General features: G+C 38.5%; 1 protein-coding gene across 12 annotated transcripts in view; it reads right to left on the bottom strand.

Moving 5' to 3' along the window:
* Positions 1–502: 502 nt before the first annotated feature.
* The window catches only part of nrxn2a (neurexin 2a), a 149,407-nt gene continuing 134,020 nt past the window's right edge, over positions 503–15,889 (bottom strand). For 9 of the 12 annotated variants that reach the window (XM_019363798.2, XM_019363805.2, XM_019363797.2 and 6 more), the window contains 5 exons: positions 9,981–10,152; positions 7,629–7,718; positions 5,960–6,288; positions 4,259–4,343; positions 503–3,081 (listed from right to left, as the gene is read on the bottom strand). In XM_019363798.2, coding sequence (XP_019219343.1) covers positions 2,279–3,081; positions 4,259–4,343; positions 5,960–6,288; positions 7,629–7,718; positions 9,981–10,152 — 1,479 coding nt within the window. In that variant the 3' untranslated portion in view covers positions 503–2,278. The remainder of the gene's footprint in view (positions 3,082–4,258; positions 4,344–5,959; positions 6,289–7,628; positions 7,719–9,980; positions 10,153–15,889) is intronic. The other 3 variants (XM_019363802.2, XM_019363803.2, XM_019363804.2) reach the window with 1 other exon arrangement.

Below are 15,889 nucleotides of genomic sequence, written 5' to 3'. Positions count from 1 at the left end.
TTGCAGTTTTTGGTGTTACAGATTCGTTTTATTGTTTAAAATGTTTACTTTCAGTTTAGATTTGATTACATTTTATTTGCATTTATATATTTATCACTATAAACGCATTTGCTACGATTTGCTAATTGAGTGAAAAAGTGAGACCAACTTGAAAAATACTAAAACAAAAAGACTGACTGTATTTTTTATATTCAAAGTCTTTTTTTTTACCCTCTGAAAATGTCAGTTTCTTATTTGAAATTTAGTTAGTTTTATTTTACTATTATATTAACTTAGTCCGTTTGCAGGGACTGCACTCCCACAGCTGTTGCAGAAGCATACAAAAACGAGGGTCACACAGTTTACCACACAGTATATCTGACACCATGAAGCTGAACTGTCCTTACCTAAAAACTACATTCTTTTCGGTGTGCTCGCCCACAATGTTGCATCCGAGAAGAAAAGTCAAATAAAGTTAATTATTTTAGGGAACTTCTAAGAAGCAACACACAACACAGTTGTGTACAAAGTATATAATCAAGTGTATTTTCATCTTTATCCACGTTCTGTACACATATTAAGATCCATTTCACATGAACACTATACAATAGCAATGAGTGAGGAATGGTATATTTTCTGAGCACTGAGCAGCTCATGTCGAATGGCACTTTCATAAAAAAAAGAACAGGAAATCACAGAGCATGAATAAATAACTCAACAGAGAAAATGGCTTTATATTATCAGATCCATTGAGTAACAGATTTAGCACATATAAAATGCACAATGCAACAAAACAAAACATCTGTTTGTTCCACCCTTGTGTTTTCTCTGCATAATCTGTACCGTAAATAATCCCCCCCCCAAAAAACCCAAAAGATATTTGCAGCTATCAGAGGAAAAAGTGTGCTTTTAGTCCGGATTTGAGTAAAAGGCAATCTAAAATATAACGTGTTAAGAGGAGTGGTAACAAGATACATTGAAATATCAGAGAAATATCAATACAATTCACAAATCTTCAATTATTCATCTCGTAGAATAGTCTTTTAATAACCGATAGAAAAAAAAAAAACAATACATGTTTGGCTGCTTTACAAGGAATATCTATGCTTCAAAGATATGTTTACATTTTCTGTGTGCTTCTGAATTATCCCAAGACAGTTTAGAAGAAAGAAAACATTATGAGCGAGCCAGCATCTGGTGAGGTGTGTTGGTTTCCTCTTTCCAAGAAGCAATCAGAAAACACTCTCAAATGTGATTCTGAGCTCTTGAAAATTCGTGTAAAGTTCGGGCTGAAACAGTTTTGAAGTTGTCATGAAAAGCTGTGTTGCGGGGGCGGGCCAAGCATAGCTCTCGCATGATTATTCTTCTTTATACCTTCCCTGCGAACACGATGCTTTTTCAATCTGCTAACCACTATATGTACATACAAGCAGTGTTCACGGATAAATACCTTCACTGGTGTAGAATGACTTGCTCACAATCATCCCTACCTGGAGTGGCATGGCACATTGACTGCAATATCTGATATTAATTCTCTTTCTGAGCCATCATACTATAAGGTTCACTGGCCAGAATATGAAGGATTTGAAAATTCCTTTTTTCACCAGGAGGGCTAAATATCTTGCTTCATTTACTTTACGATAAGCCATCAGCAACACGGTACCATCTCTTGTGGATAGAGGCAGAGTGAGTGGGGAGTTTTAAAATCACATGAAATAACATGTAGACTGCAGACATGATGTCTTATCCAAATGAAGGCCTTCTGTTTGAGTGCAGCCAGGATGACTGTTGTGCTCTCTGTTCATCTACCATCAAAATTCAATAGCTGGGCTGTTCAGCCTCATACATCATAATGGGGACATTGAGACTTGAGATAGGGCATTACAAAGAAGTACAAAGAAACCAGATGTTTTTCAGCACTTTCTTCACGGTGCCATATCCATGCTATATACAAAGCCAAAGTGGATATGCCTCCTTCGAGCTTGTTAAAAACATAAAAAAAATGATACACTAATAAGGAATTGGTGAATGCAGACCGAGTGCACATTGTGATACAGAGGATGAGTCAGATCTTGTGCCGTAGATAAGAATTTATCATTAATAGGAACTGGGCAACCTTGACTTTTGAGAAAAATGTAAAAGCAGGACACAATTGCTTTGCGCAGTTGTTGTTTCTTTTCTTTTTTTTTTCTTGTGTGGAATTTTTCTGATAGTCGACCTGACAATATAGGGGCGCGAAACGAAAGCATCCTCTCTCATCCTCTCGTCTCAGCCCACACTTGCCTACTCTCCTGTGATTTCAGACGTAGTATTCTTTGTCTTTGTTCTTTTTGCCCTTTGTGATGGCCTTTGCCACAGAGGCTGTCGCTGTGTTTTTGTCTTTGACCACTGCTCCGTTGCCCTCCGCAGTGGAATTGTTGGCAAAATTGTGGCTCTGGTCTGTCTGGTAGGAGCCCTCATCCCGGTTCCGGTACTTGTACATGGCATAGAGGAGGATAAGAATGCAGAGAGCAGCAGCAGCCACGATACCAACCACCATCCCCGTGGTGCTACTGGACTCCCTTATCACCTCCACGGCACCAGGCAGGCTCTTATCATCAGAGGCTGTGGGGTTGGCTGTGGGCACATGGGGAAAATTGGGGGGGTAAGTTAGTCCTGGTGTGTTTCGGGAGGATGGAGGAACAGGGGGCAGAAGCACCTGGTCACGGGTGTTCATTTTGCCTGCAGGAATGTGGAGCTGGTCAGGGTTGGTGGTGGGAACAAAAGGAGGTAAGGGGCGGGGTTTCTGGACTCCACCATCACCAGCGGCAGGGGGTGGAGGAAGGACCGTCCTGTCAGTGACCAAGGGGGAGTTATTATTGTAAAAGTCCTCGTCATCGGATTCCGTCATCTCCCCAGAGCCGAAGGCTGAGACCTCCACAGGGTCACCACAGTCCTCCTGGTCCGGGGGGCAGGAAGGGTGGGGAGGGAGTATCAGGGACTCTTTGGTGGTTTCAAGTGGGGATAGGAGGGTAGGAGGAGGAGGGATGACGGGGTAACGGGTGGCGATGGATGGGGGCTCAAGGGAATCCACTGTTATAATAGGCAACACTAATTCACCTCCTAGAAAGAAAACAGAAAAGGTAGGGGATCCTAAATTAGAGCAGAATTAACACTGAAATTCTGGCTGAGCAGTTGTGCTCATCAGGACGGAAGCACAATCTGCTCATTATGTACATTAATAATGAAGAATTTAACTAATATTAGATGACTTATCAGTGATTTTATTTATAGTAATTGCACATACTATGCCGATTTCTATAATACATGGGTATTTACATCAGCGCTTGGCAACTGAGGAGAAAAGCAAACCGAAAGCATCATAATGCTGTCTGGAAGGTATGCATATGTGTGTGGGTGTCTAGATTAAGAATGTTTAATAATGCAATACAGCAAATGCGTAAAAAAAGAGCTCACATGCAGAAACAAACATACAAGATGACCCGTGAGAGGCGGCAGCTGAATGAAGAGCACATAATAAACACAAGAACATTAAGTTTTAAATGGCCATGCTGCGGTATGCACATCTGTAGGCAGAGGTTGAGGAATGATAAGAGAGCAGAAAGGTTATTGTATGAATGAATCACACACAAAATAGTATGATTTTCTGAAAGCACTTGCTATCTTACAGATGTACCTTTAACCACTATTTTAATATAGATGCCTCAACAATTCAACAATATATTTTCCTCTGTGTGTGTGTGTGTGTGTTTGTATATACGATTATAGCATTCTGCAGAGTTACAGATACATACATCTACAGACAGTTATGGCCAATAGGTTCTCTTTCATTATTATTTCAGTCACACTTTGCCGGGCCAGACAACAACAAACAATTCTGATAAGGTCATATTAATAATTAAGGCACCCATAATAAGGCCAGACTCTTAAGTTCTACAGCTTGTTTCTGTCACAAACCCGATCAGACTCTCTTAATGCCTGAAGTACACTTCACAAAGATTGTCTTCGATTCACTTTTGTGAGCTACAAATACAGGGTAGAGGACAAATTAATGCTAGTTGAGTCTGTAATAACTATCCAAATAATGACAGTCATTTGACAGAATTACTCAATATGTGAGTGTAAGATAGCTGGATGAAACTGAGAAGAGAGATCTGTTTTTTTAAGAACAATGACGGCTGCCTAAAAGCACTGCATTTTGTCCGCACTCCTGGGTAAAAATAACATTACTCATCTAAGCACCCTAGTACCATCGCTTCATAAGGACCAATTGACCCACCTGTTCCCGGTTCACACTCTTCCAGGTCCTCATCATCACTTGGACACTCAGCTGATGCCACCAAAATATCATCAGAGTTCTGTGGCTGAAAGCAAACGGGGAATACAATTTCTTTTTTAACAAATACCCAACAAACATTTTTCTTCATTCAGGCTCACAGACAGTCTCTTTTTTACGCTGACTGTCCTGTCTGAGAAAAAAATCTGCACTATGCAGCACTGTACTGCTTAAGTGTTTGTGCCTGGAGCGACACTAGTAAGACTACAAGTTCAAAATGAGCCCATCTGCAGCTGCTTTTTATCCTTTACCCCTTTGGCTGACTTTATGTGTGCAAACAATAGAAAAACATCACCGATGGAGACTCTCAATGGGCTAAATGCTATATAATTGGGTTTTAAACAATTCTTTTATATCAAATTTGCACAAAAAACCCCATATGAAATTCTCACATATGTTTAATGAGGATGCAGGATGCACAGTGGGCTCTGGGCAGAGTGGGCAATAGAAGGCTCACTAATGGATTACTTTGATAAATTGAAAATATAGAGAAGACCATTTTAGGATAGCTGGACAAAAGAAATGGAACAAAAAGAGCACTCTGCAGTTTTATTAGGAGAGGCAGTGGCAGTGGGGGTTCTTTAAAACCTCAGGACAAGTCCAACTACTGAAATTTCTCCAATTTGAAGGGTTTTCAGCTTTTATCACATTCAAATTCTGTTTTTATGTGGCCGCTGTATTGTAAAAATACACTAAGCAAGAATGTTATCATTATCCTAATCCTAATACCTTGATGGAAAGTAAGTTATGCAATGAATTCAGAATCAAACATGATGGATCAAACCTGTTATTTAATGAATTTATGAAGCATTTTATCTTACCTATTACTCCATACAAGGTTTTATATGCCTAATTCTTTCAGTAATGGCCGATGCAGCGCTAAGAAATTTAATGATGCTGTGAAACACTGAATTTTGTCATGGTGTGAGACTTAAATGTGGTACATTTCATCTCATAACTCCTTTCATGATGATCAGGAAAAAAATGTGTTCATGTTCCTAAACCCCTTTAAGGCCTGAAAATCTAAAAAATCGGAAAAATAAGCTTGTCATTGTCAAGTGTAGAGAAGAACTGGGGATTCAGAAGTGTTATCTGGTTTTGTGATTGTGTGTTGACTGTCACCTTAGATTCTAGTGCTGCAAGTTAAATTTCAAAATGTGCATTAATACAAGATGAATGGAACAGAAACTACAGTATAAGCTAAACGTGACAGGGGGATTAAATAAGCTCCAAATGTGTAAACCTGTGCAAGTTTAATAGAACAGAAGCTTCTTTTCTTACATTTATGTTTTATAAGGTGACACACATAAAGACACTGCCAAAGTATTACTCAGTTTTGTTCTTATATTAATCACGATTTTGCATTTTTAAAGTAGATTGAGAATGTTAAGGATGCTTAGACATATTAGCAACCTGAAAATGTCTCTAGAAATTGAACAGAAATATAAATTTGTAATTTTGGGAATCACACACAGCTCCAGATTTCTACAAAGCTAATTAATTAAAAAAGAAAACTCACTGTTATTAAGCCATATTTAAAATAGCCTTTTTTCCTACTGCGAAACATGGACAACAGCCTTCACCTTATGAGCCAATTACCTCCCTGTTGTCAGCAAATTAGCACCCCTTTTAAAACTCGCTGACCTTTGAGATGCTCTCCCTCAAGCTGGGCGACCGCTGCCTGCGGGTGGTGGTGGTGGCCATCGTGGTGGTAGTTTCCATGATTGTGGTAGACATATCAGACACCGCCAGCGGGGTGACGGAGGTGGTGTCGGTGGTCACCACGGAGAGCGAGTCTCCGACCAGCCGCAGGTTCCCCTCCACCTGTACGCTGGGGTCATTTTCCGCTGCCAGTTTGAGCACCTGGAGACCATTGTAATACAGCCCTGAAATCTGACCCTGGAAGGGCCGCCCTTTGTCAGAACCGCCAATTTTAATGGCTGCCTGGCTGTTAAAGATGGTCAACTGTCTCCCTAAAGTTAGACAGAAACACAGAGAAGGAGAAGATGGAAAAAGGGAGAGAACGGCAGAGCACACACAGAGACGGCATATGGGAGATTTTGCACAAGAACATCATCTGAGCCAGGTGGGATTTAGTAATTAATTTGTTTAAAAGCTTATTTAGATGTTAACTCTAAAAAGGGAAATGTTGGTTAGCAGCAAGTTTATAATTTTGACTTTACACATGCAAGAAGAGGAGGCTTACAGCCTATTTAGATGTTTATTTAAGATTTATGATTTTGAAATGTCACTGAATAAGTTAGCAGCTGCCTGTGGGAAAATGATATTTATATTTATCTCTTAGCTTTAGAGGAAAAAAAAAAGAAGGTGTGAAGATACGTATCTTATGGCTCCTTTTAACAGGTAACTACTAAAATGGCAGTCTTGCCACACATCAGACAGTTTGAAGCCGAATGACAATAAAAATTAGACTCCCTCCTCCCACTGACTTCATCAGCCATTAGGCCATTAAAACATGCTTTTCCGTGGGTTTCCCCCACGGTCCAATTGTTTTACCTCCTGAAAGGGGCAATGATATCCAACAGCACCGCTGTCAGCACCTTTACTGATAAGCAGTGTTACATCTGAGGAGGAGGACTGCAGTAATGGGCCCAACTCAGGAGAATACTTATTAGCAAAGTTAATGGCTGCAAACAGTGATCTACTTTAACAGCCTGTCAGGGCTGTTTTGTTGCAGCAAAAAAAAATTCAGCTTGGGAGTCTGATGTGCTCGTTGTAGTACAATGCAAGGCAGCACAAGATTACAGGGAACAAGAAAAGGGGAAAGAGGTTCATTGGGGTGAACACATCCTGAAGCTATGGTTTAAAATATGGTTCAGTTATTAGGAACGAAACCTAGTCAGCTTATGTCCAGTGTTAGCTTCACTGGTATTAATGAAAATGTTACACAGCATTTTAATGATATTTATGTAGAATAATTACACACAGTATCTAATTACACACAGTGGTTAAGAGGGATGATAGAGGGTTAGACAAGGGTTATGCGCTTTTAGTTAATTTAGTTTAAAATCTTTGTTAAGGTGCAGCCTCTCCACAAGGTGTAAGGATGACAAAAAGAAATGGCAAGCACGCCATATCCGTTTGCTTCCACACTCATTTTCTTCTGCTTAAAGCTATACTGTGGCCATTAAAATTCATAGCCAGTACAAGTTCCAATTAAAATGGAAATGTATACGTCTGGGTAACCTGCACTTTGTCACCCTTGTCTTCTGGCACTGCACCTCTCAGGGGGGAAGTTTATTTACTAGTTATTTCAAGGGTTAATTAATTAATTAATCAATTATATTTTTACCTTTATCGAGTAGCCACTCGTCAACTACCCGACCAAGTCTGTATGGGATTCTTTGCCTAGCAATAGCCAGTCGTTCATTATCATAGTGTCCTTCAAAGAATTTGGAGAGACAGATTAAAGGTTAAAGTCTGCAAGCTGAAACATCACATGGTTAGAAACAAAGTTATAACGGCTAACAGGTTTAACAAGTTATCAATTTTAACCCAGCTGTGAGTTAAAAGAAACTTGAGCTTTACTTAGTGTTATCTAGTTATTATGAGTAACACTGTTAATGCTAATTAGAGCAACGTTTAGGCTATTTATAATGTGCTACTCTAGTTAGTGTTATTTAGCTATTTTTTTTTTCCAAGCAAAGCATCGTCTTCAGTAATTACCAATTACAGCAGAATAATTTTATGTACTTTATAAAACAGACATTCATTTATAAGAAACAACCAATCAAATCAGGAAAACAGTTGCATTTAGACAGTGATAAAAAGTCATGTAGTTAGAGTAGGAGCATATGAATTCGATTGCATTCACAGAGAGCCAAAGTCTCGCTCACTTCAGTGCCAAAATGCATTTTTCCAATGCAGCGCATGGTATACATGCAGTGTTTTTACTCGAGCTCCCAGAAGGCAGTGACAGTATGTCAACATCAAAGACTTCTGGGAGTTGCAATTTTGAGTCTCTTTGGTGTTCATTCATTCATTGTCTTGTTCATTCATTTGAACAAGACACAAACAGTTCCCCGGTGAGACAAGACTTCAGCTCTCTTTTAAACACATGCAAATGCAAAACAAATAAATTGAAATAAAATAAAAACAAGCAACATACAGTAATTACAGTATGAATTGTTTCTAGACATTAGGAGAGCCCAGATTTTTATTAAAACCTAGCACCGAGGCATTTCTATCAATCATCAGCCACAGGGTCACTAAAAGTTTTAACTATTAGTAAATTCTTGTGACATTATTTTGTTCCATTCACTTTCTGTTGAGATTACTATTTGCAAACATTTTCAACCAATATGTAATAATACAAATATGAATAATTGTTAGAATTTAAAGTAAACCATTACAGCACAACAATGAAAAGGCAGTTAAATGCCTGGTTATACTGTAAGATGTAATATAGTGAAGATGTTCAAATATGTTTGCCTTTTTTTTTCTCAAACAAATTGCCAGAAAAAATGACTCTATGATATTTGATATCTATTTAAGGCACAAGAAAACAGAAAAGCAGTCATTTTGAATTTCACCTGTGTGATGTACACTCCCTATTTCTAACTGTTCTGTGCATTACCATGTGAAATGTCCCAAATATCACTGATTGCTGAGTGGGAGCTGACATAAAGGTGCACACCATCTTCATTACCCAACTCTGATGCATGTGCCCTCGTGTTATATGCATCTGTGCTTTGAACACCAGCTGGAGGCATAGAAAGGATGTGGTTTGTGTCCCACTATGCCAGCTGGTGCACCTGCTCTGAATAAGGTTAATTGGTAGATTGGTTCAGAACTTGTTAAAGCACAGCCGGTTATGATCATTTTATGTATGTTTCTTTTCTTTTTTGGGGTCCATGTATATGTTGTGTGCACACAGTTTTGTGATTTTTACTGACTATGATAGGTTACCACACATAAAATAAAACTGTTATTTAAAATAGATAAATATAACTAATCATTATAACGGTCTCCCTTTAGTGAATCTACACTATTTTGTATCTAATAACAGACAGATTAAGTATGATCAAGCATGATCACAGCGACATTTTGAATGTCAGCAAGAATTGGTCAAGTGAATATTTATTGAAACAACACTACACTTTAAATTTAAGGCTAGCAGTTCATACATTCACAGCTAAAACACTGCTATATTAGGCTGAAATAGCACTTAAACCACACAAGAATGGCTTAAGTATTACATCATTTAGAAAAGTCTAGAGAATCCCACCTGAGCCACAACTTCACATCTTCCCACTTCTCTACCAAACTAAATGCAAATACGGCAGCAGCTGATGAAAATACCTTAACTGCTAAACTCAAAAAAGCAGCTTTAGGGAGATTTATTCATGTCAAATTATTATATTTTTACACAAACACATAATTTTTAGTCGCATGAGGCAACTTTAATAGATATCTTATAAACTGATAAAATAACCACGCGGGAACACTGAATTAAAATTACCCACTGGGCAAACTGCCAAGCAGTTTTTTCTTTTCTTTTTTCCAAATGATTTATTTTATAACTGCTTATTCAGTGATTTGAAAAAAAAAAAGGCAGACATGCAACCCTTTCTATCTGATCCAGAAGTTTCATGCTGTCTCACTATGCGTGTAATAACTCCAAAGTTTGTCCTATTAACCTTACCTGGTGGGTAACGCTCAATGACTGGATGGTTGTCCACCTGGAGAGTGGCATTGCCACCACTGCGTGTGAAGCGTACAACATGGTACTTGCCATCATTAACTATGACAGCAGGCTCATCAATAGTGATGTCATCTGTCCCCACATTGAAGATGACACCAATGTTGCCTTGATCCTGCACAAAAACAAGAATGAACGTGACTCATTAGGCAAATGACAGACGCGGTAGGAAAAGCGAGCGTCCCCACAAATGGGTTTGGGGAAAGCCCAAGATAGTGAAACATGTTGAGCAATCACTTAAAAATAAATGAAAGTAAGGGCTAACCCTACTTAGAGGTATTCCTCTGCTTCTCAGGGCCTGTACTTTGAGCCTTAGGGCATTTGCCCTGGGGGGCATTATGCCCCACTTCAATCTGCTGCTGGATATCACTATTATGAGGGTATAACAGAGGTTGAACAGTACAGTGTCAGTTGTGGATGATAAAATAGTAATTATTGCTAATATTTATTTATGCATTTATTTTACAGCTTAGCAGTTTGTCGTGCCATTTGGCGTGTATTATTAAACTATATTTAATATTGATATTTGCTTTGTACATCAAAAGAACTGTTTTAATTATATTAAAAACAATTCTTTCTTTGGTGATGTTTATCTTTTTATAATATTTTTCACACTTTTCTGACTAAAGAGACAATGGCTTGACAAGTTTAATCTATCTGCTTGTCAGGCCAGGAACCTTGTTTAAACGGAAACCCATATCCTTTGTGACATGGGCAGTATGTTTAGTTCTTTCTTTAGGGTTCAGTGCCATTTCCCCTCAGCAGCCAGCTCCACTTTCCTGATGTGGATCACTCTTGACAGAATCCTGCTGTTTCTCTTTTGGTTGACCAACTTCTCACCCTGTCAGCCCCTACCTACTCCTGCCAACCTTCCTCAAAGGTCAAATCTGCTTCTCAAACTAGCCTTTGTTTGGTACTAATAAGAAACACTGGAAGCAAACTCTGTGGGGTCTCTGTGCCTGTCCGGCCCTTGTACGTTCACTGCCTCGCAGTCACTTTAAATGCAAGCCAAGGACAAAGTGCTAAGGTGGTTATAATAGACATGGTGAGAAACAGCACATAAAGCTGCGGGGCCACTTTCCCTCGACTTATAGGGGGATGCACTAACCTTTTAATGCTGGTTTAATACAGAAGCGCAAGTAGAAAAGTTGGAGAAATAAATCAAAAGATCATACTTATTTCGTTGTAGACAAGAGATTATGCAATGTGATATTATGATATGTATAACACATGCAGTAATATGCTACTTTTATCCCACCCCCGTAACATGTGTATCTCAACTGTTTACAGTCAAGGACAAAAAAATCTGAAGGTTCTTATTCAAACAACCTCGACTCCTGCAGCTGGTTACACCGTATCAGACCTTGAACCAGAGAGGGAAGAGGAGGTAAAGAGTGAAAATGACTGGAGTAGTGTTTTATTTGAATAAAATCTTGCAAACTGCTGGCCTTCCATGCTATGATGTGCACAATATCTACTGGCCTTACAGCCATTATGTAAATATGTTCAACAGTGGGCCTTGCATTGCAATTGGATTCCCTGCCTCTACTGTCAGAAATGAGCTGCACAGCTTATTCCTTGACATGCACCATTTCATATAACTGATTGTTCCCCTTTTCTTCTACCTCCAGTACTGCATTACTGACTCAAAGGCTAAAAATTCAAATACGTAGACTTCTTTTCCTGCCTTGATGGTGTGATGTAAAACCTGTCTCGGTGCTTTGCTCTTACCCTCTAATCATATGTAAAATCATTCGAGAAACCTTTTGAATTTGAAATAATTATTCTTGCTGACATGGCTGGTGTTAAGTACAGAAGTTTTAAGGCTTCTTTAGAAACACTGAGCACCCTGTTAGTATATTTTGGATTGTTATTTTTTTTTTTGCTTTCTACAATCACCTGAAAGCCATCATAAACTCAGGAACAGGTGAATATGTGCAACTGAATTATGATCCCTGAACAAAAGCTGGACAGTTGAAGTCACACAAATATCACAGAACATGAATACCCCTTTAAGACAAAGGTTTACCCACTTACAAGTACTTCATGTGAGCTTAATTAGTTATGGAGTTAATGCAGGTTAGCAGGAACCTTGTTAGTAAAGAACAAAGACACACTTTGGCAAATGAGAAATCTTTTTAATGCCTTTTGATATGTACTTACTATAAATTCCTTATATTTTTTATTGTCAGTGTTATCCTTTATATTTTCTTTGTATACTTATCTGTAACCTAAATGGACAGCTTTGGATGTCGGTAGTTTAATTATTCCTCCGATGATGCAAACTGATGAGTAGTCATTAGGCAGCTACAGGGTAGTGTGACCTCAGGTCAAATTCAACCCGTGTCCTCTGGACAACAATTAAAATCTCCAGGGCCAGAAGAGTCTGCCTGGGGGTCCTTATGGCTCAAAAAGCGCTGCTCCTATTTTGCTTACTCAGTCTTAGAGCGTGATTGCAAAATAGCCCTGAAGCACCTTTTGACAGCTGGCAAAGCAACACTAATGCACCCCAGTTTTTGTAAACAAAAGCTTGGCCATTCTAGTCAACACATTCTCACTCCCAACTTATCACATACTGATGCTTGGTCATGACCCCTCGGCATCACATTTTTACTCACTGCCCTTTAGCATCATTTTTTCAGTGTGCAGGGTAAAGCATCTTCCAGATAAAATACAAAATTGAAGGCAATGTGGTGCTGAAGCAAGCATTTTGTGAGTCAACCCTTATAGACCCCCATGATAAAAATGCCCAACTTTACAGCACAAATAAACTTATCTGCAGCCTGGAAAAGCATTTTTCATTCCTCTCAGTGTACTTAACAGAAAGACAAACAGATAATACAGACAGCAACATGAATATAGCATATTTCAAGATTTATATGTGCAAGGCTGCAGATAGCCAGATTTTTAAATGATTCTGGAATAAATAAGGAATGGATAACTGGCTACTATAAACACAGCATTATGATAACTGCACTGACTTTATATAAAGGCTTAAATTTATATATTATTATGGGTGTGGTTATTTTATCTGGCTGACATTAACTCGTTGACTGTGACTGTGCCATCAATTCCTTAACTGCAAAGTGGTTTTTAATGCCCATGTAACTGTATGAAGTGCATTTTCTTGCACACTCTCTCAGCTGTTTTGACACCAGCTCTGATGGACCGTTACTTTTCTCCCAAAGATTTTTCATTCTAGTATCTCATCTTACCTGCTATTGACTATAATTCACATGAGGGGAAAAAGTACTGATTTTTATAAGGATATGTGATTTCAAGAATTTGCAGCTTCTTTAGATGAAATGATGACACGAAAAGATGAATTAAAAGAGTTACAGCACTAACAATTCTTCTGTGATGATACATCGCCGCTGCCTGATATATTTTTAAACGGAGCACAGAGTGGACAGATCATGATTCTTTTAACACCACCAGCATATCTGTCTGTCTCGGTTTGTCAGCAGCCAAATGTTTGTCTCTGAATTGGCTTGCTTTACTACACTCTCTACTAGAGACTTTTTAGAGGTGGGTGGGAGCCTGCGACAATACTGTTGGGATTTTAGAGACTTCGAATCTTTCTCATAAATATAGAAATGATAAAATGTGCTTCAATCAGGTGTGTCGCTGTGGTCAGGGGTAAGGTTTCCATTAATTTCTGATGGAAAAGACACATCTTAAATGAAGGAAACTGAGCTATAAAATTTCAAACATTATGAAAGACACTGATTCCCAACTAAAATAAGTTCTGCATAAAAATGTGTAATTATTACTGTAAAATATATTCTGGCTATATAGCCAAATGGCTTATCACCTTAGTGATATTGGGGAGAGGAGTGAGATTAAGGAATCACTGAGGTCCACCCAAATCTCATCCAGTAAGTTGATCTTTTGCTCTTGAAGCACTGCTTTAACAATTCTAATAGTCTCCATTTTGCGCAGTGAATGTTCTGTTGTGTTTCATCTTTTAGTCACTCATTAAAAACATGACCATTTGAAAATAGCATTAGCCACTCTGATGTGCTCTCAACTGAATATGGTGATGGTTTGCTGCTTTTGTGCAGAATAATTGGTCTTTTAAGCTGGTGTATGTACCGTGTTCAAAGTCATATTTTTGAGCTAACCATGTGACCAGTTTATTACAGCAATCTTCAGCAGCTCTGAAATCCCACTGTAATTATTCATCACAGTGGTAGTTTTGAATGAAAGGTGACATCTGAAGAAAATCTACACCATAAAAAGCTCATATCATTTGTTTCCTTTACTATTTTCAACTGTTATTCAAGCCAGCTTTGCTCTCAGTCGTCCTCTTTTACAGAGGGCAAATTCCAGCGTGGAGACAGAATGAGATAAAAAGAAGAATTAACACTAAAGCAGAATACACTAAAACAAATCACAACTTATGTCTCTACAAAACAAGAAGGTGTGAAATTGTTGGGAAACTAAAAAAAGACAACCTCAACACCACCTGAACTGCTTTGGATTTCCCTCCGCTGAGCAGTAATAAGGTGTCAAACTCAGCAATCTGTCTGTGCGCAAGGACTTGGCAGATGCTAGGAAAAATGTTTTCAGCTCACTTTGCACGCAGGCAGGAATCCTTGCATTTACTAGCAACAGTCTACGGCTGGCAAGGTCAGATTCAGACTTTTAAAACTGGAAATGCAATTCAAATTAGGCGATTTAAAAAAAAAAACATCCAGAGCTGGATTTTTGGACCAAAATATGTCAAGTAAATGACACGTGGAGGAAAAACACTGTTTTTTTTGCTTAAATGTTAAACACTACAGTTTTTATCTGTTTTTCAGTATAATGTGATATACGTGCAAATTACAATTAGCAGAATATCCATTAAAACAAAAATATGTATTTGGTTTGGTAGGACGAATGTGATGCCCCTTTTGAGTCTTTCCCCTTGCCCTGCACTCAGAGTTAAGATTAAGAGACAGAGTCAATGTGGTGTGGAAAATAAGGAGATGCTGACAAGCATGATCCTTTTTATTCTAGTCTTTTACCTGCTTCTGTGTGTTGTATTTGCACCAAAAAGTTCAATATTAGATCAAATGAGTCCAATAAATCAGGTAGAAAGTACTTTTCCACATGCTTAACAGCAGGTGCTTTAATACAGAGACTGATATTACAATTCAAATTCCTTTTAGAATAAAAATGATATGAATAAAAGAGGCACGCACGTAAATCACAACTGGTTTCAGAAGGGTGATGAAACTTTTTCATCAGAAGACTTATTATTATTATTTTTTTGCAATATAAACAATTCAATCAGATTGTTTTCAGGCTGGGTTCTTTCTGCACATGGGGTCCATTCGTCTTTCCTTCTGCGAATGCCCAAAACAGTAGTGTCAATGTGTGGTTATGCATGCCCAAAACGGCAGCTTCTGAGCTGAACTGGTCCCCTGGAACGGACGATAGCTATCTTCAGGGAGCTGATCAGACACGTGCCACAGATTAGATTAGCCACTGAGGACATATTCATCACTTTAGTGGATATGACACTAAGTGCGTGTGCATCCACACACGTAAACACCAGACAGCTGACCTCAAAGCTTCATAATCAGAATGAATCCAATTCAAATGAGAAATAATAATTAAAAATAAGAGGAGCCAAAGTTTTGCTTTCAAAGGTCAGATTTGTAATTTTATAAAGGCTTTTTTTCCTTTTAGTGTTTATCACAAAAGTGTCTGCTAATAAGATAGCGACTTCGAGTTACGAGTTTTGTCAACAGATGTGATTTTAATTATTACACCATTCACAGACGTTTGACAGATCTCCCTTCTGGTTTTCATCACTGCACACCTGTCCTGTGGCTCCATACTAAAAAGCCTGATTTCCCTCC

Source organism: Oreochromis niloticus, linkage group LG10 (assembly GCF_001858045.2).
Source record: "Oreochromis niloticus isolate F11D_XX linkage group LG10, O_niloticus_UMD_NMBU, whole genome shotgun sequence".
Classification (NCBI taxonomy): Eukaryota; Metazoa; Chordata; class Actinopteri; order Cichliformes; family Cichlidae; genus Oreochromis; species Oreochromis niloticus.
The sequence above is the reverse complement of the archived record's forward strand: the minus strand, read 5'-3'. Positions and strand labels throughout refer to the sequence as shown.